The 17,516-nt window shown below is 43.9% G+C and overlaps 1 protein-coding gene across 4 annotated transcripts in view; it reads right to left on the minus strand.

The window, feature by feature from the left end:
- Window positions 1–2,163: 2,163 nt before the first annotated feature.
- Window positions 2,164–17,516, minus strand: part of RAD51B (RAD51 paralog B) — a 423,310-nt gene continuing 407,957 nt past the window's right edge. For 3 of the 4 annotated variants that reach the window (XM_075425160.1, XM_075425161.1, XM_075425159.1), the window contains 2 exons: window positions 6,126–6,207; window positions 2,164–2,419 (listed from right to left, as the gene is read on the minus strand). In XM_075425160.1, the coding sequence (XP_075281275.1) occupies window positions 2,323–2,419; window positions 6,126–6,207 (179 nt within the window). In that variant the 3' untranslated portion in view covers window positions 2,164–2,322. The remainder of the gene's footprint in view (window positions 2,420–6,125; window positions 6,208–17,516) is intronic. The other variant, XM_075425162.1, reaches the window with a different exon arrangement.

Raw genomic sequence — 17,516 nt, forward strand, 5'->3', positions numbered from 1 at the left:
ATGGCACACCAACTCCACTGGCAGCAGCAGAGGCAGAACATTCCCAAGGCAGACAGAGCAGTGACTTGTTGGCTTTTTTCCCCCTCCCTCACATCCCTCTCTGATCTTTTCAATATCCTAATCCCACGGGACAACAGCTGTGAGAAGTCTCTCTGTTCCAAGGAGCAAAAACCAAGGTGATCTGAAGGTGTGATGCCAGCATGCTTTCACTGTATCCCAGAAGTACAGCAGGCCTTGAAAGGGGAGGAATGTGTGTTGTCTGTGCTGTAAGGTAGAAAGCTGGGACTCGAAGACCGGAGTCCTCTTGCCACACGCTGCCCATGTGACTTCAGACAAGGCGCAACTTTTTTAGTCTCATTAGCCCTGCCTTCAAACTGTATTTAGTACTTGCTTCATAGGGGCTGAGAAGAAGGGGATTAAGCTTTAATTCATTAATGTTTGTAAAACATTTAGAACTTGAATGGAAATTTCCCAGGTAGTGCAGAGAGCATGAAAAAGCTTATCTCCCTCTCCAGCCGCCAATGGTCCCACAATATGAGAGAAATGAGTGAAACAGTGCTTGCATTTCGGTGTTTATAATAACAGAAAAACCTACCCTCCAGCTTCCCCTCTCTATCCTCCATGTTTTTTATAGAAAGGAGAGGCAGCAATGAGAAATTTTAGTCTAAACAGAGTGCAGTTGCTCCCTGGAGACTTGAATGCATCTCCGTGGAATTTTCCCTGCCTTCAGCCTTTTGTGCTTCTGAAAGGTCCTGGAGCCAGGCATGTGACTGTGAGAGCAAAAAACACTTCTGTGTCTGAGTGCTTTACCAAATATTTACAAGATAAAATGGCTACAAGCAAGTTCAGCAGGGTTTGACTGGACGGCCAGGAGTTAAGCACTGTCAAGAGAAGAGAATCTAAACCTCAGTTAAAATTAAATTTTACAAAGGTCTTTTCAAAACACAAAACTGGTAACACTGAAGCTGGAGAATTGCTCTACCCCAAGGTGAAACACACCAGCTTTTAAAAGTAGCTTATTGAAATGGAGTAGCTTCCTTGCTGTGATAGAAACTTCCTTGTTAAAGGAGAGCCCAAAGCTGCGTGAGCGGGCATGTAAGATGATAGCTGCAGAGCAGCCTTCTCCATGCCATCCTGTTTGGTGGCTGGGAGAGGCATGACATCAGCTTCCACATCCCCTCAGCTTCTCAGTCTATTGAAGCGCCACGGTAAGCGTGTGCAGCACTTTTTAACAGGGGCCATGTGCTCCCCAGGAACTCTCTCGCCACACAAAGACTGCCTAGCAACCGCTCGCCTCACCACCACAGGTGGCCCCACTGCTGCCCATTTCCTCGCTTCGTTATCTACAGTCGCTTCGGCAGTACTCCAGATCTGCAGCATTTCTGTACAGGTTACTCTGCTTTCCCAGCGTTCGCTCAGGGAGGCTTTCCCTGTGACTGCAGAGGACAGAACCAGCCTCTCGGGTCAATGGTGACTGTGCATCGGCAGTCGGCACAAACTGAACCCAGGGCTTTCCCTTTGGGCTGTGAGGCTTGAGAGCTGGGAACAACCTGATCCTGATCACAGTGCAGCCAGCGATGCCTTCAGTGGCCTTGAGCAAGTCATGCATTCTCTAAGACTGTAAGGTGAGTAAATAGTTCTGTGGTTTGCAGTCACATGAAGACTTTAGAAGTGCTTTGAAGAGAGAGGAAGCTAAGCAGCTGTGGTACACACCGATCTTCCCACCTTTTAGATTGCTACCTTTTCTTGTTCAATTCTGAACTGCCAGAGCCTGGCTATTAGCAACTCCGTTTACATAATCTCTGATGATTTTCAAGCGAGTTACAGGAATAAGAGGTCACTGAACTATTGCTTCTTAATCAAGCCAATGAGTGGGTTCATAATTTCTCTTAAAAAGCAGAAGCGAACATTTCACTATGTTATGGGCTGTGGACACCAAGCATTCTTGTGTGTTTGACTGTCGGTTCCTCCAGATTGGTCAGGTGATGGGGTGAATTAGGAAGGCACGTGTGGCCTGTGCTTCTTCAGCAGCATGTGTGTTGTTCAGAGGCTTTTATTACTATGTCACTTAAACTAACCTGAACAAAATACAGGATTTTCATAAGTTCAGAGTTAAATATGGCCCCATACATACAAAGAACAGCACTTGGTTTTAAAGTTAGTCTTTAATGAGATGAAAGAAGAATGCTCACTATCTGCTTCGCTGGATTTTTGAAAACCAGTGTAGCCATTCACTCATTTCTTAGTGGAGGTTTCATTTGTCCTTTCTATAGATTGGATGTATTGCTCGGAGTCTCACCAGTAGTGCTGGTTAAAGCAGCATCAAGCAAAGCATCTTTCAAGGCAGTGTTCCTCACTCGTATGGTCTGCAGGGCAGGACTGGTTCCTTCCCAGGTTAAATTTGTGTGATCCTTTCCATCTGAAACACACAATAAAGACAGGCATCTCAACACCACTGTGTCAGAATGAGATCACAAAGTTGCCATTTCCTCCAGCGTACAACCACTTGGAAGCCCATTTAATCCACAAAACAAAACAAGGTAATTAGTGCAGTATGGACTAATTTCACTGACTTGCTGAAAATGGATTGACTTATATGTAACGATTGTCTTTCTGCTGCCTGCCTGGCTGTCCTTCTAGTTATCAATATCCATATTCTCACTCTCATTCTGGCTGGCAAAGTTTCTGATGCTGCTCTCATGCTCTGGAGCCAAACCTTAGACTAGCCCAGGCCCCTCTACCATCCTTTGGCAAAGCTCTCCAAAGGCCAGCGTATACTTGCTGAGGACCTTTGCATCACCCTAATTTTCCAGTAAAACTCTTTTTGGTAGCCAGTGCCTATAAACAGAGAATGGGATGTGCAAGAGGACTGACATTCTCTACTACAGCTTCTTTTCTACAGTTCAAACGTATTTCCTAGAGATAAACAGAGTACAGCTTATACCAATATATCTTCCAGCTATTAGCAAATTGCCTTGGATTCAGAGAAAATATTATGGCTCCACCCTATATGCTTTCCTAATACCTACGCTGAGAGCAGAGCCTGCTTCCTAACAGTGAGAGCTGCTCCTCTTCTAATCATAGCCCCATGACAGTGCCATGCTTTAAAGTGCTTTGCTACTGTGATTAGACACCTTATGTAGAAAATGGACTGTTGTTTGTGAGAGGTGATATTAAAAAACAAAATAAAAGCCTTCCTGATCAACCTGCAAGCTGATGAAATGAACACAAACTGAAGAAACACACACAGTTATCAGGACCAAAATACCCAAGGTACTAATGAATCATCAGTCAGATCATGTCATGTCCTCAGTTTTGCTGCTATTAACTGCATTGCAAGGTGTCCCAGGCCTATTCAAATATGTACTTCTCCTCTTCCCATCTCTACAGCTGACCCACTGAGACAAGCTCCATCGTAGCACTGGGGACTCTGCAGAGCAGCCAGTTCCTACCTGGGCTGATTCCTACTGTTCTGTATCAAAAAGCTCTGAAGAAAGTCAGCAAAGCTGAAAGGAGAAGGGTGAAAAGGCAAGGTATTCCACTGAAACAGGTCATGACATTATTAATATTAACAGAGGTGACACTGTAGAAGAAACACAAGGCTTACACAGGTTGTCAAGGGAAGTTGTGTCTCAATTCTGCTCCTCCACTCTAGCCCTGTTTGTTAATTATATGCAAAGCAACTACACTAGAAAAGAGTTGCTCATATAGCTGTCCCGGTATAAGTATACTGACAATGACGATAATCTTAATGCAGGTAGAACAAACCCCACTTTTGCCAGTACACCTTTGATGAATTCCTCAAGGCAAATGCTATACTGACAAAAGCACCTCTAAGAGTGTTTAAAACAGCTTTGGTATTTACTGCAAGGCATCTACAGCATTGTTTAAAATTATATCCCTTTCCAACTATACTTCATTTTAATGTAGAGCTGGCTTGACAACCCAGAAAATGTACAGAAAATCCTTCTGTGAATTTGCTGGGAGAGCTTAAAGAATCAGTGCAGTTGTCTATACTCCGTCTAGCTTTGGTAGAGGGCTGGCAGGAAATGTATCTGAGAACTTGTTTCAATAGAAAGCTAGGAAAGGGAGTAGGTGAGAAAATTCTTTCCAAAGAAACAGCTCTTACCGAGCCTTTGGGAACTTTTATCTTCTTATCCTATTAAAACAAATAAACAAGTAAACAAACCAACCCCCCCAAACTCCAAAAGCCCGCTGTCAGCAAGGGAATAGAAAATACTGTCTTGTCTTCAAGAAGAATTTAGGCATTCCATAGTCATGATACACTAGGCTTATAAACAATGTCATTCTTAGTGCATCAAAGATAATGTAAAAGATTTTTGTAGTGTCATATTAGCCAACTACATTTCTGAGCCTGAGATAACCCAGTAAATACACATTTTCAATATGCTATCTCTTTTTTGCTTGTTTGCTTCTGTTAAACTATGTTGTTTAAAAAAAAATCACAGGAATTTTGGAAGTCTGTTTAACACAACTGCTTTTTGAACAGCATCGCTCAGGAATTCCAGGCCTAATGAGTCTCAGATTTTGCAAAAGCAGCTGGCCATAGATTTCAACTACAGGATACTATAGCTTTTTTTCTGGTTATCAGTAAGGTCCATTTTCCACCAAATAGTGTTTGTATATGAAGCTTGGTTGAAGAATGATACCAGCCATACATAATCACAAATTATAAAGCTTAGCATAGCATTTTAGCACTGTTTTTCTAGAAAAACTGCTAGTCACTAACAGGTATTGAACATTTCCCACTGGTTTTGTGTGGAATAGCATTACCCAGTTGTATCCTTACCTGAAGTAGGCTGATGCTACATAAAACTGCTTAGATTTCTATACAGGCTCTGACTCAGTCTTTTTTATTTTCTCTGAGTGATTCAACTGGTGAAACTGGCCTAAATGATTATAGGCAAGCACATGTAACCCTTTCATGGGGCTAGAAGCCATTGCAAAGTTATTTGTAGTGCATGTATGCAAATCAGCTTCAGTTTGAGATAGTCTGGGACAACTTTGAGGGGGATTTCCCTGCTTTATGTAATCTATTGTTGCTTCTTAGCTTCCTCTATTCACATGGCCAGGAGGCATAAGCATGACACTGCTGGTAATTTCTCAAACTCAATCTGAAAGCAAAGACAATGTGCTCAGTGACCTACAACAGTCTTGCAACTTTCGGTAAATCCTCAGATACTGGCTCAATGATATCTGGAATAAAGGAGGCTTGAAGGAGCAGTAGGGGGAATAGCTCAGAGAGTAAGGGTTTCACTTACTGGGATACTTTGAAGGTGGTCAGCAGCCAGGAAGATCTATGTGCTATCCCTCAGTTGTAACTCTGGCATACCCAGAGCTCTAACTGCACGTTCCTCCACCCATACAAAGTGCTGCACCTTGCACATGATGGGTGCTGTCAGTTCAGTGTCCAATCCGTGTGGGGCAGTTACGAGACCGCTGCAGATTAGTCTGCAAGCACACGGCTGTGGCTGCCTTCCCTGGCCATTCTCATGGGGAGGTGAGGAACAAAACTTATCTCACCACGTGCTCAGGTGGATCCAGTCCCAGTAAAGATATTCACTGAAATGACAGGCTGGACAGGCAGAAGCTTTAAGGCAGGTAGGAGAAACACCCTGCCTGCTAGCAGCCCATGGAGAACTCTGTGCTCCTAAGGCCAGGCTGCTTCTGATACTCAGGTGAGCCTGTTCAGTGCTAGGCTGGGGATTGCTCTCTACCCAGTGCATCGTGCTGTAACAGATTGCAGTGTTATTGTTCCAAATGGAAGATTCACAATTTAGCAACTCACCAGATTCTGAGAAACACGCTTACCGAAAACCACAGCTAAGGGAATTACGACAGGTGAAGTAAGCACGGTGGCACTGAGGAGGAAGGAAATCTCCCTGCAATGCACTGATAAGAGTGTGCTTGATATATACTGTGTTCAATCTGGACAATCTGCAACTGGGGAAACACAGGCTAGCTGAAGGAAATTCAGCTCGGAGGCCCTAGGGACTGAATCAGTCTGTTAAAATGCTTTGTTGGTTTTATTTATCACTACTTAATTAGGATGCTTAACCAACACATTGGAAAGATAGTAACTGTTAAATATTCAAGAGGCTGACCTTTCAGTTACAACATGGCAATTCTGAACAAAGTTCACGGAAAGCTTGTCCTTCCTAGGTACTCCAACAAAGCCAAAGGGAACTGGACAGGACAAAAAAAAAAAAAAGAAAAAAGAAAAAAGAGTAAAAAAAAAGTAGGGCACTATTGTGGAGACCTGGTTAAAAATCCAAGTCTTGCCATGGGCTCATTGAACGATCCTGGGCAAGTTGTTTCCTGCCCTGTGGTTCAGTTTTTCCCATCTGTAAAAAGAGTACAGCAATGTTGACCTTCCTTGCAAATCACTGAGAAGAATGGCTAGAAAATACATTATTAAATACTTCTTATTATTTCTGAGGAAGAAAAAGCAAAGAGAAGAAGCCATCAATCTTTCAGGGTTTACTAGATCCTCATAAAAAATAAAAAAGCACCACGTAACGTGAATTTCACACAACAGAAACTTTTGGCAAGCCACCTTTAAGAAGAAATAGTGGGTGCACAATTAAAAGAAAGTTAAAAGCAGGCAGACACTCAGGAAAATGTTCCAGATGGTGAAATGAGTTAGGCGGCAGAGCAGGCTCCCACAGGAAGCGGTGAAAACCCCATTGTTTGAGACACTTGAAACTGAATTCTTCAAAGTGCTGGTATATATAATACAAGGAACCGTTCTGCATTCTGCGCTGCCTCACGAGGTAGCGGCACTGGGACGACCTGCAAGAGCTACACCTACCACTTCTACAATTTTAAGAGGATTCTTGCCACTGACTATGAAGAGCTGTGGACTCTCCTTGTATCAGTATAGTATCTGAGGAGCATCTACTGGGGAGCAACCACACTGTGTTTTTGCAGGGGATGGATTCAGCAACCCTTAACAGACCTTTCACGTTCCTTCTTCTGAGATCTGAACTTTGTACATTCAAGAGGGTGAAAAAAGCCCCTTATTCTCTGTTTGAGAATTACGGTGTGCATCCTACAGACAGACTACTTATTTCCTGTATTACAATTTAATGAAAAACTGGGTGGCTTGATTTTTACAAGCAGTGGTTTGCAGAAGAAATATTATGATTTTAATGGGAAGCAAATGAGTGATCATTACGTAAGCGGCATTATGAGACACAGAACTAATGTTGAAACATTAAATGCTCTGGGTCAAACTCACCAAAATGGGAACTGGCAGCAGTGTGTTGGAACATTGGGGCTTCTCCACACAGATACTACTGCAAACATTTCCTGCTGCTGCTAATGCTGGTTCAGCTCCTCTGGAGGCAGCTGTGGAGGGAATCTGACTGCTTCTGTTGTTACTGGCACTTAAAATCTCAAGACCTTCTCTGAAAACCAAACACAGAGCTCTGGGCCAATTTTATTGATACAACTTGGTTTACTGGTTGGAGCAGGTAGAGGAAGAAAAATTTTTAAAAGGAGCTTCGAATTTGACTTTTAATACCTTCATTTCCTCTTGGTTTCATACCTGCTAGTATACAAAGAAAGAGGTGAATTGATTCAGACAGCATATGTGCACTAGTGACCCTGTCTTACTCTCTTCGCTCGGGCAGGACAGCCACGGACTGCTCCTGATCCCCTCTCAGCCCCTCGGGCAGGAGCGCTGGGGCCCGGAGCGGCAGCGCTGTGCACCCCAGCACCCCAGGACCCCAGCATGCCTCGCCTGCTGCCTCTGCGCAGGGGGCTGGCACCGCCTGCACGCTGCCCTTGTCCCTGGCCAGAGACACAGCAATTTCCTCAGGAATGAATCACAAACAAAAAAACAAACAAGAGCTATTTAAGAAGTTTTCTTCTCCCCCCGCAACTGTCCAGTCCAGTATCATATTCCTGACAGTTTATTCTTCAAGAATTTAGTCATCTAAGGTTTCAGTGACTCATGTGATGAACCTTCTACCCATTTCCTGGAAAGAGTCCTGCGCGGTCCGCTACACCTCCCTGCCATTTTCCCCGAGTGTCTCATTCTTGCTACATTTTCACATAGTTGAGCTTTCCTCTGTTTTTTGGGGTGGAGGAGGGAGGCAAAAATATCTTGAGTGCACCCAGATCTGCAATGTAACCGGAAAGCGGCTCAATGAAAGAAACATCTGGAAAACAAAGACGGGCACTGAACCAGAGAGTCTCTTTTGGAAGGAGCTCCTTCTTGGGCTGAAAGCTGGTTAGAAGAAAAGGAGCTGCTGTAGGAAGTGCTGTGTGCTACAATACGTTCACAAATTTACTAGGGCTGTACCCTATAAAATGAAGATGAAAAAGATTTGAAGGCTCTCTCAGATCATTGCCTGGGTGTGCATGACTCACCCTGGGCAAATGCCACTGATGACAAGTACCCTGTCACGAACTATTGAATGAATTGGGCTGGATGGGAACCAAAGTAACCATTTTACATACTTGGGCCAATCTGAAAGACTTCTGTGCAGAAGACAACTGCTTCCTTTTCCTGATTAAAAAGAAATTTCAAAAGCTGCTCACAGACAGCTTGAAGGATGCTTCAGCAAACTCTGATCTAAGTGGGGTTGTGCTACGCCTTCAGCAGACAGCTGCCTGGACATCAGTGATGCCCAGACCATACCTCCCAGACCAAACAGAAGTGCTACCTGGGCATATTTATGTTACAGTTAAAATGGGGAGTCTAGCATTGTTCTTAAAACATTCAGAAATGTGTGTGCATGTGAGCCCATCAACATAATTACAGAAGGGTGAAACACCGCACCGACAGTGCCGGTGCATGCTTATAGACCTACGCCTTCTACACCTAAGTCAGCAGACTAAGCACCTTGCCTTACGCTAGCTTGCAGTAGGGCTAGTTAAGGAATGTGCAGATCTGTCTGATGGAGACAGGGCCAACATGTCCAGCATTCTTAGAGGATGATTGCAGTGCTTAGCTATATATAACTGGCATGTACACTGGTGTGTGTGCATACACACACACACACACATATATGCACACTTACATATATGTATATACATGTCCGTATATATACACTGACATGCATCACAAGCCTGTTCCCTTTAAAGGGATATGGTGTCAGGTCAAAGTTGGCCCGACATTCTCCTTCCTGAAAAAAAAATAAACTTCTACAAGCCCTGATTCCAACAGAAATATTTCCATGATTTATTTTAAGAAGGGAACATTCCCCTGCAGTGCTCACCGCAACCCAAACATTGCAGGGCTGTGCAAGAGCATGAGAACCAGAGAGGAAACTAAAGAATCTATTTTCACTGCTCCAGAAGAGAAATACAGAAAGTAAACAAACAGCAAAGAGAGTGACAAATAAATTTTATTTTAGTGGTGACTGCAGTGTTATCTATAGCACGGCTAAGGAGAGTAGACTTGAAGCGCGCATGCTTTTCTACTGACTTCTACAAGGCGTATGACTAAGTGTGAGACGGGGACTCGTGGGAGCCATCTACACTGTAAGAAAGAGATTTATTTTTCTTTGGTTGATCCTTCCTGCTCCTCACACCTTGCCTTTCACATTTGAAAAACCAAACAGCAGACTAGAAGAAATTGCCTCGTTGTTTTCAAAGCTAGAAAATAATCTGAAGCTTGGGCAAGCTATCCAGGGGACAAATCCCTCATTTGTGGGAGAGCTCTCAGATGCTTGAAAGTAACGGGAAGAGTCTTTCCTCTAAATATCTGGAGCCCTCTATTCTACAGAACGGGGAACCTGCCTTCAGTGCTACCGCTTGTTTCTTTGCTCAAATTTGCAAAAAGCAGCAAGCTCTAGGAGAAGGAAAAAAGGGGCATATGAAGACAGAAAGAGCGACTGAGCGAGCGCATACTTTGCTGATGTAACTACTGACTGCATGCAGACACACACGCATGCAGACATGCCCACACGCTGCACACAGCTCCTCAATCTCAAAGGTGTGTGTATGAGGAGAGAAAAAAAAACTTAGTGAAGCCTGCCCAAAAGAGACTGTAAAGACTGATCTTGTGGCAGATTAGTGATTTCACCAGCAAGTTTTTGGAAGCCGTAAACAGGAAATGGTTAAGTAAAAGCAGGTGGAGCATGCTGACTGCAGGAACAACGCAGGAAATATCTGAGCTTCTGAATGGAAGCAAAAAAAGTGCTCTTCTCCTCAGTCCTTGGCAGTCGCAATACTCCTGCTCCTCCTTCTCCTGGTCCTCCTTCGCTACCCTTATCTCCCCAAGCTACAAAGTCTTGCAGTCTGCAAACACCTTTTTATTGAGTAATCTGCTCTTCTTGAATTTCTGGAACCAGCACGGGAGAGTTGGAAGGTTCTGCCTGGAAGGCAAAAGACAAGAGGGACTCACCTACTGTGCAAAGGATGAGTCAGAAGTACCCAGCAGTACCCACTGCCTGCCAGCGGCTTCATGTCTGAGGAGCCAGAGCAGCGTCTCTGGCTACTGCCCCAGGTGCTGCAGTCCAAAGTGTATTTAGTATAATAGTCAGAGAAACATTATTCCTGTCGTGCCTTTCTTTCTAAGGGGCTCTCCCAAAGTGCTTAGCTGTAGGAATCATTCTCCATCTCTATTGAAACACAGTCCCCTTCTGGGGCAGAGCACTGCAGCTGTTTAATAGCTCACAGCAACATCACACAAGCAGATGGAAAAGCAAGCGAAATGTGTAAGAAGCTTTCTTTCCACTTTCCTTCTAACCCTTCCTTTCTCTCCTCTCTGTCCACAGCAATTTGTGCCAGTTCCAGACAACTCCAGCTGTGTATCTTTCCCACCAGTATCTGCAGAGACTTGGCTCTGGGGACGGGCATCTGCTTGCCAACATACGGTCTCCCAATGCTTTCAGCCCCAAGGGTCGAGCTCCTGCTGCCATGCTCTCAGGCCTGGCTGTGCTGCCAGACATGCTGCGGGATGGAGGGCAGACATGCTGGTAACGAACAATTCTGCTTTCTTCTAGATGAGTACAGCATCGATGTAAAATATGTGTAACATAGACAAGACACTGTTGCCTTCAAAGTATACTAAACAGTCACATTCAAGCCCTGAGGAAAGTTAAGAAAGGAGCACATAGATCAGTTTGAATCATTTTGACCGTGTCTACATTTGAAATATTAGATGGTAAAGCTCTGTTGACAAACTCTACTTTTAGATATTTCTCCTCCTCTCTTAGGTTTGAATTGAAAAAAAACCAAAACTGTTTCTTCTTATATTCTGAGCAAAGAAAACGCTAATGGCAAATGGGCTTCTGTGGAGTTACAACTGCACAAACAAGAAGTTTTTTTCTGGTAGAGAAATCTTGCAAAGAAATGTTTCTCTTTTTTGACACTGTTATTTTGGCAAAACTTACCAGATGTTATTGGAAGTTCAAACTTACACTGCCTTTTTTACATCTTTTAAAACAAGCGAGTTACTATATACAACCTAACACTTTTGAAGTTCAAACTCTTAAATCCTAGTCTAAACAGGGCCTTTGGGAGCAAGGTTCAAACTCACCTGGCCCAATCTCCAATACCCCACACTTCTGCCCAGGCCATACCTTCCTGGAGGTGTCCTGAGAACAGTTGTGATCAGAGCCCGACACCCCGCACCGCTGCTCCCACGGGAGGAGGGAGGTGGCACTGCCAGGGCTGAGGTTGGTGTGGCACCTTCTGCAAGTGCCACCACACTCATCTAAGATGCCCCTGGGCACAAGAGCACAGAGAGGATGTGTCCTATCAACTTCAGGTGGATGGCAGGACAGCTTCAGGGAGTTAAACCTTGGCACCGACCTTTGGGAAAAACCAGTCTGTGATTCATATGAATCTAAGAAACTGAAAGAAAATAATTGGAATGAGCTGAACAAAAATAAACAGTTGTCTCTTTCCTGCTCCTTTCACAGTTTCTGCTTCCCTGCACCCTCACCCAGATTTTTTTTTGCACTTAAGTTGTCGAGAAAAATGGCAGGAATGAGGTTCCTGCTATAATTACAGTTTGCTGAGAAAATTGCTGCCCGCAGCAGTAATTCCTTTAGTGCTAGAGACAGATGCTGCTGAGGTCTAATCACAGTCTTCCCACTAACCAGGCCCTGAGTCTAATCTGTCACCAGCTGAGGGGCCGCTGGCTCCCGCCGCCTGCGCCTGCGAGCCCATGCTGCGCAGCCATTTCTCGCTGCTCCCCGGGCCCACTCCGCTCCTCTCCCCATGCTCAACCCATTCCTCTCCTCTCCCCACGCTCGGCCCGCTGGGTTCCTCTCCCCTCGCCCAGAGCCCGGAGGTGCCAGAGGGAGGGTGTGTTTCCATTCACTCCTTGCCCTCAGCGACAGCAATACTACAACTTCAATGCGCTTCTTATCTCCCCTCCATGCCTAGTATCAGCGCCACTCAAAGCCTCGCTGGAAAGGGCTCAAGTGGTTGTTTTCAACTTACAATGCCGCATAGTGACTGCAGTTCAAAAATACAATTTAAGCTGAGATAAGTTGAAGGAGAGGCTTAATGAGAACAGTCTGTAGCTAATTCCTTCTTCCAAAATGTATGGTATTTTCTGCTTATTAAGAGGACAAGGCTGCACTCAGTGATGGATCATAGAACCTCCATATGTTAACAACAACAACAAAAACCACAAGAGTATGAGTGCTGATGAGCACAGAAATAGGAGGAAGAGGGAAAGCAGAACTGGGTATATCGGAAAAAGAACCGGGAGAGTGTATACGTGTCAGGAGAGACTGAACAAATCTCTCCTACGTGTCACACTCAGCTGCCATTGCCATCAAATGTTTTGTATATGACATTCACAGAGCACAGGGCCACCTCTTTTAAATTCTTTGTGCTGGTGAAAGAAGCTGGAAAAAAACCAGGCCTGGCCACGTGAGGAGTGTCCCTGTGTAGGCAAAAGTCAACACGGTACTGGATGAATACCTTTAAATTGGATTCTGGTCATCGAAGGAAACTGGCTGAAGAAGTCTATTTCAAAGGCATGTTACTATAGCGTGAATGAACCAGTGAGAACTAGGAAATTCCTTAAGCTGGTACCCACCTTACAGCATCCGCACAGTTAGCAGGTGCCCTGAAGTAGCAGAGGACATGCTAGGTTTGGGAGGCGTAGACTAAACAGCTGTATTTTGTGGAAGCAGCTCTTAAGAAAGGCATAAGGGAACAGAGTAGGTCATCATTTCTGGTCCAAGGCAAAAGCATATTAAACTAGCTGACTTTCTGTAGCAGCCTGTGGCCAACTCAATTTCTTCATGTTCAGCTTTTTCCGAATCTACACATGAGAGCTGGGCACACGCAGTAATACCAGATCTCTGCAGTAAAGGCCAGCACGGCAGCTTCTCAGCCACTGACAGAGTGAGGGGAACAGAAAGCGTAGCATGATGTCTCAGAGCTGGGGAAGGAGTGACTCATAACAGGAAGAAAAACAAAGCAAAGATGAACTCAGAGCATAAGAGAAGAGGCAGACTGTTGGCTGTAAATCAGTTTGCTTGCACTCAGAAGGGTGGGTATTCTGGTGAGAGGAGTTGTACTTGACAGTAATGGAAATCCAAGGAAGTTTGGTTAAGATTAAATGGCAGGTACAGGCCAACATAGAAAAGAGGCTTTAAGGCGAAAATCAAAGATAGGAAGTGAGTAAGTAGGTCAGAAGCTGCGGGTAGTGAGCTGGATAGATTCAGTGGGACTTGGAGGAACTAAGTTAGCTCTGCTAAGGACACGAGATAACACACACAATGTCACCAAGTTTAACAAATCTGACTTTGAAAACACCTTCAAGGCCTTGATAGCAAGTCGGAGATTGCCAAGTTCTATTAGTATCTACACCAGAGCAGATACTGTATGTGTTTTAACAAGAGATCAGTTTTACAGTCACTTTTTGACCCCGCCAAGCTTCCTGTAAATAGCACGCTGTTTTGCCTGAACAGGATTGCTTCTTAAGGAGCTAGGAATAATGAACTAACAGAAACTGCGAGACTCTGAGGAGGGCTGCTACTGCAGGTTGAAAAGACAGATGCAATGGAGAAACTTCTTTGCACCCTAAATTCAGTAAGTCTTTGATTGAACAGCTTTGTTCACATCCAGGGCAGCCGGAAGAGAACAGTCACCTTGTATTTTTGAACCTGATGAGAAGACCCCAGATTGTATGTGTGCACTGGGACAGTTCAATGTGTGTCTATTCCAACTTCAAAGAGGCTTTCAGTGCTCTTTCAGATGTAGAGTGTGAGGAAGGGTGAGAACTGCCATCCTCATTAAAGCTTTGCCCTCCCCGGCGCAAGCATGCAAGTGGAGAGAATAGAAGATATGCATGAGCAACTGAGCATCTGTGATCTCATGACCTTTGACTGTTGTATTATGGGAAATGTATTCTCCAGTTGCTATGCTTTTCTAATTCATTTGTATTTTCCTTCAGTGACTCCCTTGTATTTTCTTTGGTGCTCCTGTGTAATGGTTTCAAGGAACCACAGATATCTCCAAGTTAAGCATGCGTACAATAACTTTAATTAAATGTTTGTGAGTATCCCACAGTAATGCAAGGGAAAGGGAAAGCGAACAGTTTTGTACGCACTTGTACCTATCCCTTCTGAGCCCTGGCTTGGGTGGAGGCATCTGCACCACTGCCCTTTAAGTCCATTTCTAAACTATTGTGAAACGAAGGCTATTGGCTCCTGCTGTCTGCATGTAAGCACTTCAGGCATTTCACTCTCATTAAAAAAGCTACACATCACTTGTGAAAGGTACAAAGTTTAAACCTCTCAGGCTAGGCTAGAGGAAATAAAAAGTAAATTAGGGTAGACATTCTTTACTCCACTTACAGAAACTGGAGAATAAGGTTAAAAATATCTTAACCATTTCTTAAAATACACTAAGATGCTATAGGGAGAGTAGCATATAAGCAAAGGTTTTGATCTTCAATATCCTGAAATTAATCTTGTCTGTTCTCTGTGCTATTCGCACAATCTCAGTCTTGGTGCCACCCTCTGCAATGAATTACCTATTTATTATTCTTTTAAATGGGCATATTTGCTTCTTTTACAAGTAGTTAACATTTTCTACGTACAGAAGAAAGCTGCAAAGGATTTTTGTTTTCATTTCAGGCATTTAAAATAAGTATACACAAGGGAAATGAAATTTGGAAGGGGAACTTTCATCATGCAAAGACAGAGGAATAAGAAACAGGATGCAAAGGCTACCAGTCCGTTCTTTAAGTCAAATACAAGACAATTTTATGGTGAGCTTGTTTAGAGCAAGAATCTTTCTCTCTCTTCCATGATATGGAAGACTTAACAGTATCTGCAAGGATAACCATGAGGCCTAACACTAGTGATTGTTGCTAATACCTAGTACTAGTAAAAAGTACTTGCCTTGAGTTTTTCAATGACTGACATCATTATTATTTCAAAGTAGACACAACCTAATTTGAAAACACTTGGGTCTGACTGTACACATTTTATTGCAAATTCATCCACTACTTCTCAGGGACTCCCAGAGATAACATACATCAGAAAAGATCAGTATAATTGTAAGATGGGAAAGAAAAAATACAGGTCAGTTTGATGAGAGAATAAAGAAACCATGCTTCTAACTTTTATCTTGACTATTTCCCTGCGCTGAGACCAGAGGCACTGCCAGTTTTTGCAGCCTGACACGCTGGATTTGGACAAGGGTTGCACTGAGCAGGGGCTGGCCCAGCTTTGCTGGAGCTTGAGCCACAGTGACTTTTCATGGGGGAACAGAAAGCATGGGTTTTTTCCCTCACATACAAAGGCACAAATGACAGCAGGGCTGCTTGAGAAGATTGAGAACTGCTGACACTAGTAACAGGAACTGGCAGCTGCGAAGGAGAGTGCGAGTGGGACGAAAAGCAGCCTGACAAAGCAAAGGAGGGAAGGAGAAGGCCACAGAAGATCTAAAATTGGGAGCAGCTAGCAAATGCTGACAGAGACTTCTCCTGTTTGATTTTCCGCAAGGGCCTTATCATTCCTTAAGGGCCACATTCAGGACAACATAAAGATTCCTACAAGGATTTCTGAAATACTCTTAATGAAGATTTCTACTTTTTGCCCCTCTCTTAATCTGCAGTCTGCATTTCCACTGCATTTTCATAAAATGCTTCTTAAAAATACATCTGGTTTTAGTGATGGGTGGGAGTCAAGAATGGTTATTCTCAGAGGTGTGTGAAGAAAAGGGTTGATCTACACTTCACCCTTCTCCTTCACTTCTGCCATGTCTGCCTGATGCCTGTATTCCAGCCCATCAGTTTGGATCCCTCAGTACAGCGACTGTACCAAGGACGCAGTGCAATGGTGCACAGAGGGGACACGGCCTGGGCTTGTTTGGGTTTCCTGCGGTGATTACGGAGGGTTTTGATTTCTGTTCTTTGGTTTTCTGAATTATTTACTCAAGTTGTCCAGATCACTCTGCTCCTTGTGAACAACGGGTGGCAAGTACTCATGTATATAAGCTCAACTGCTCCATCAGTTTAATTTTTATTCATTGCCTTAGACTTTTCTGTGTGTCATTTGTATTTTTTCACTCAGTACTGTCCACATCTCACCTGTCAGTCTCCTAAATTAAATGACTCACAGATTGACCGTCTTCACTGTCACTTCTCTGCGTCCTGCTAAGTTGCAGTTGTGAAACTCTTGCATCAAAACCCAACATCTACTCTTTTGCTTCCCATCCTATCAGGTACTCCATGGACTATTTCCATCGCTCTCCTCCAGTAGTGACAGCTGATTTATATCACCAAGGCTAAGGCCAGGGAAACTGATGCCTGACTTTCTCCCAGAGGGATGAGTTTTTAAGGACGGCAGTTAGTTACCTATTTTCCCTATACAGGTACCAAAAAATACCCAGCTCATCTCCACAACACTAATTAGGGCCCACTGGGATGATGATGATAAAGTAATTTGAGGCCTTGGGCCACCATAAGCACATACAGACTGCTCTCATTCTTCATGTTCCACTTCCCCTTAGTAAGTCATAACTACTTTTATTCTCCAAATACATGAAGAACTTGAAGCTAAAGCTCAAAGTGCAGAGCAATCCCTTAACTCTGTGACCTGAACTCAGTGCAATTTACTGAAAAATGCTCCCCAAAATTTTCTGCTTCCTTGGGATAAGGAGGGGAAGTGAAAGAGGAGAAAACAGTGACTAATATTTCTTTACAACTTCTGTTTACCAACTAGTTCTAAAGTTGGGGGGTTTTTCCCAAATAAAAGTCCTATCACTGACAGAAAAGCAGCTGCAAGCACGATGGAGCTATCTGTGCACTGCAACTGCAGTGTTCACACTGCCTGTCACCCTGCCGTGTCCCCAAACAGACTAGGAAACAAGAAGATGGAAAGGTTGAAAAACAAGAGTACAAATACTCTGCAGGGAGCTGGCAGACAGCAAAGTCATGACAGTGGACAGGAGAATGTCAAAAGTTAATCCCAGGTGTAATATCTCGGAGGCCAGATGCATGTTGAGAGGTGTCGTTCATCTAATATTTATGTTTTGTTTTCCCTCCATAAACTTTAATGTAG

Source organism: Opisthocomus hoazin, chromosome 7 (genome assembly GCF_030867145.1).
Source record: "Opisthocomus hoazin isolate bOpiHoa1 chromosome 7, bOpiHoa1.hap1, whole genome shotgun sequence".
NCBI lineage: Eukaryota > Metazoa > Chordata > Aves > Opisthocomiformes > Opisthocomidae > Opisthocomus > Opisthocomus hoazin.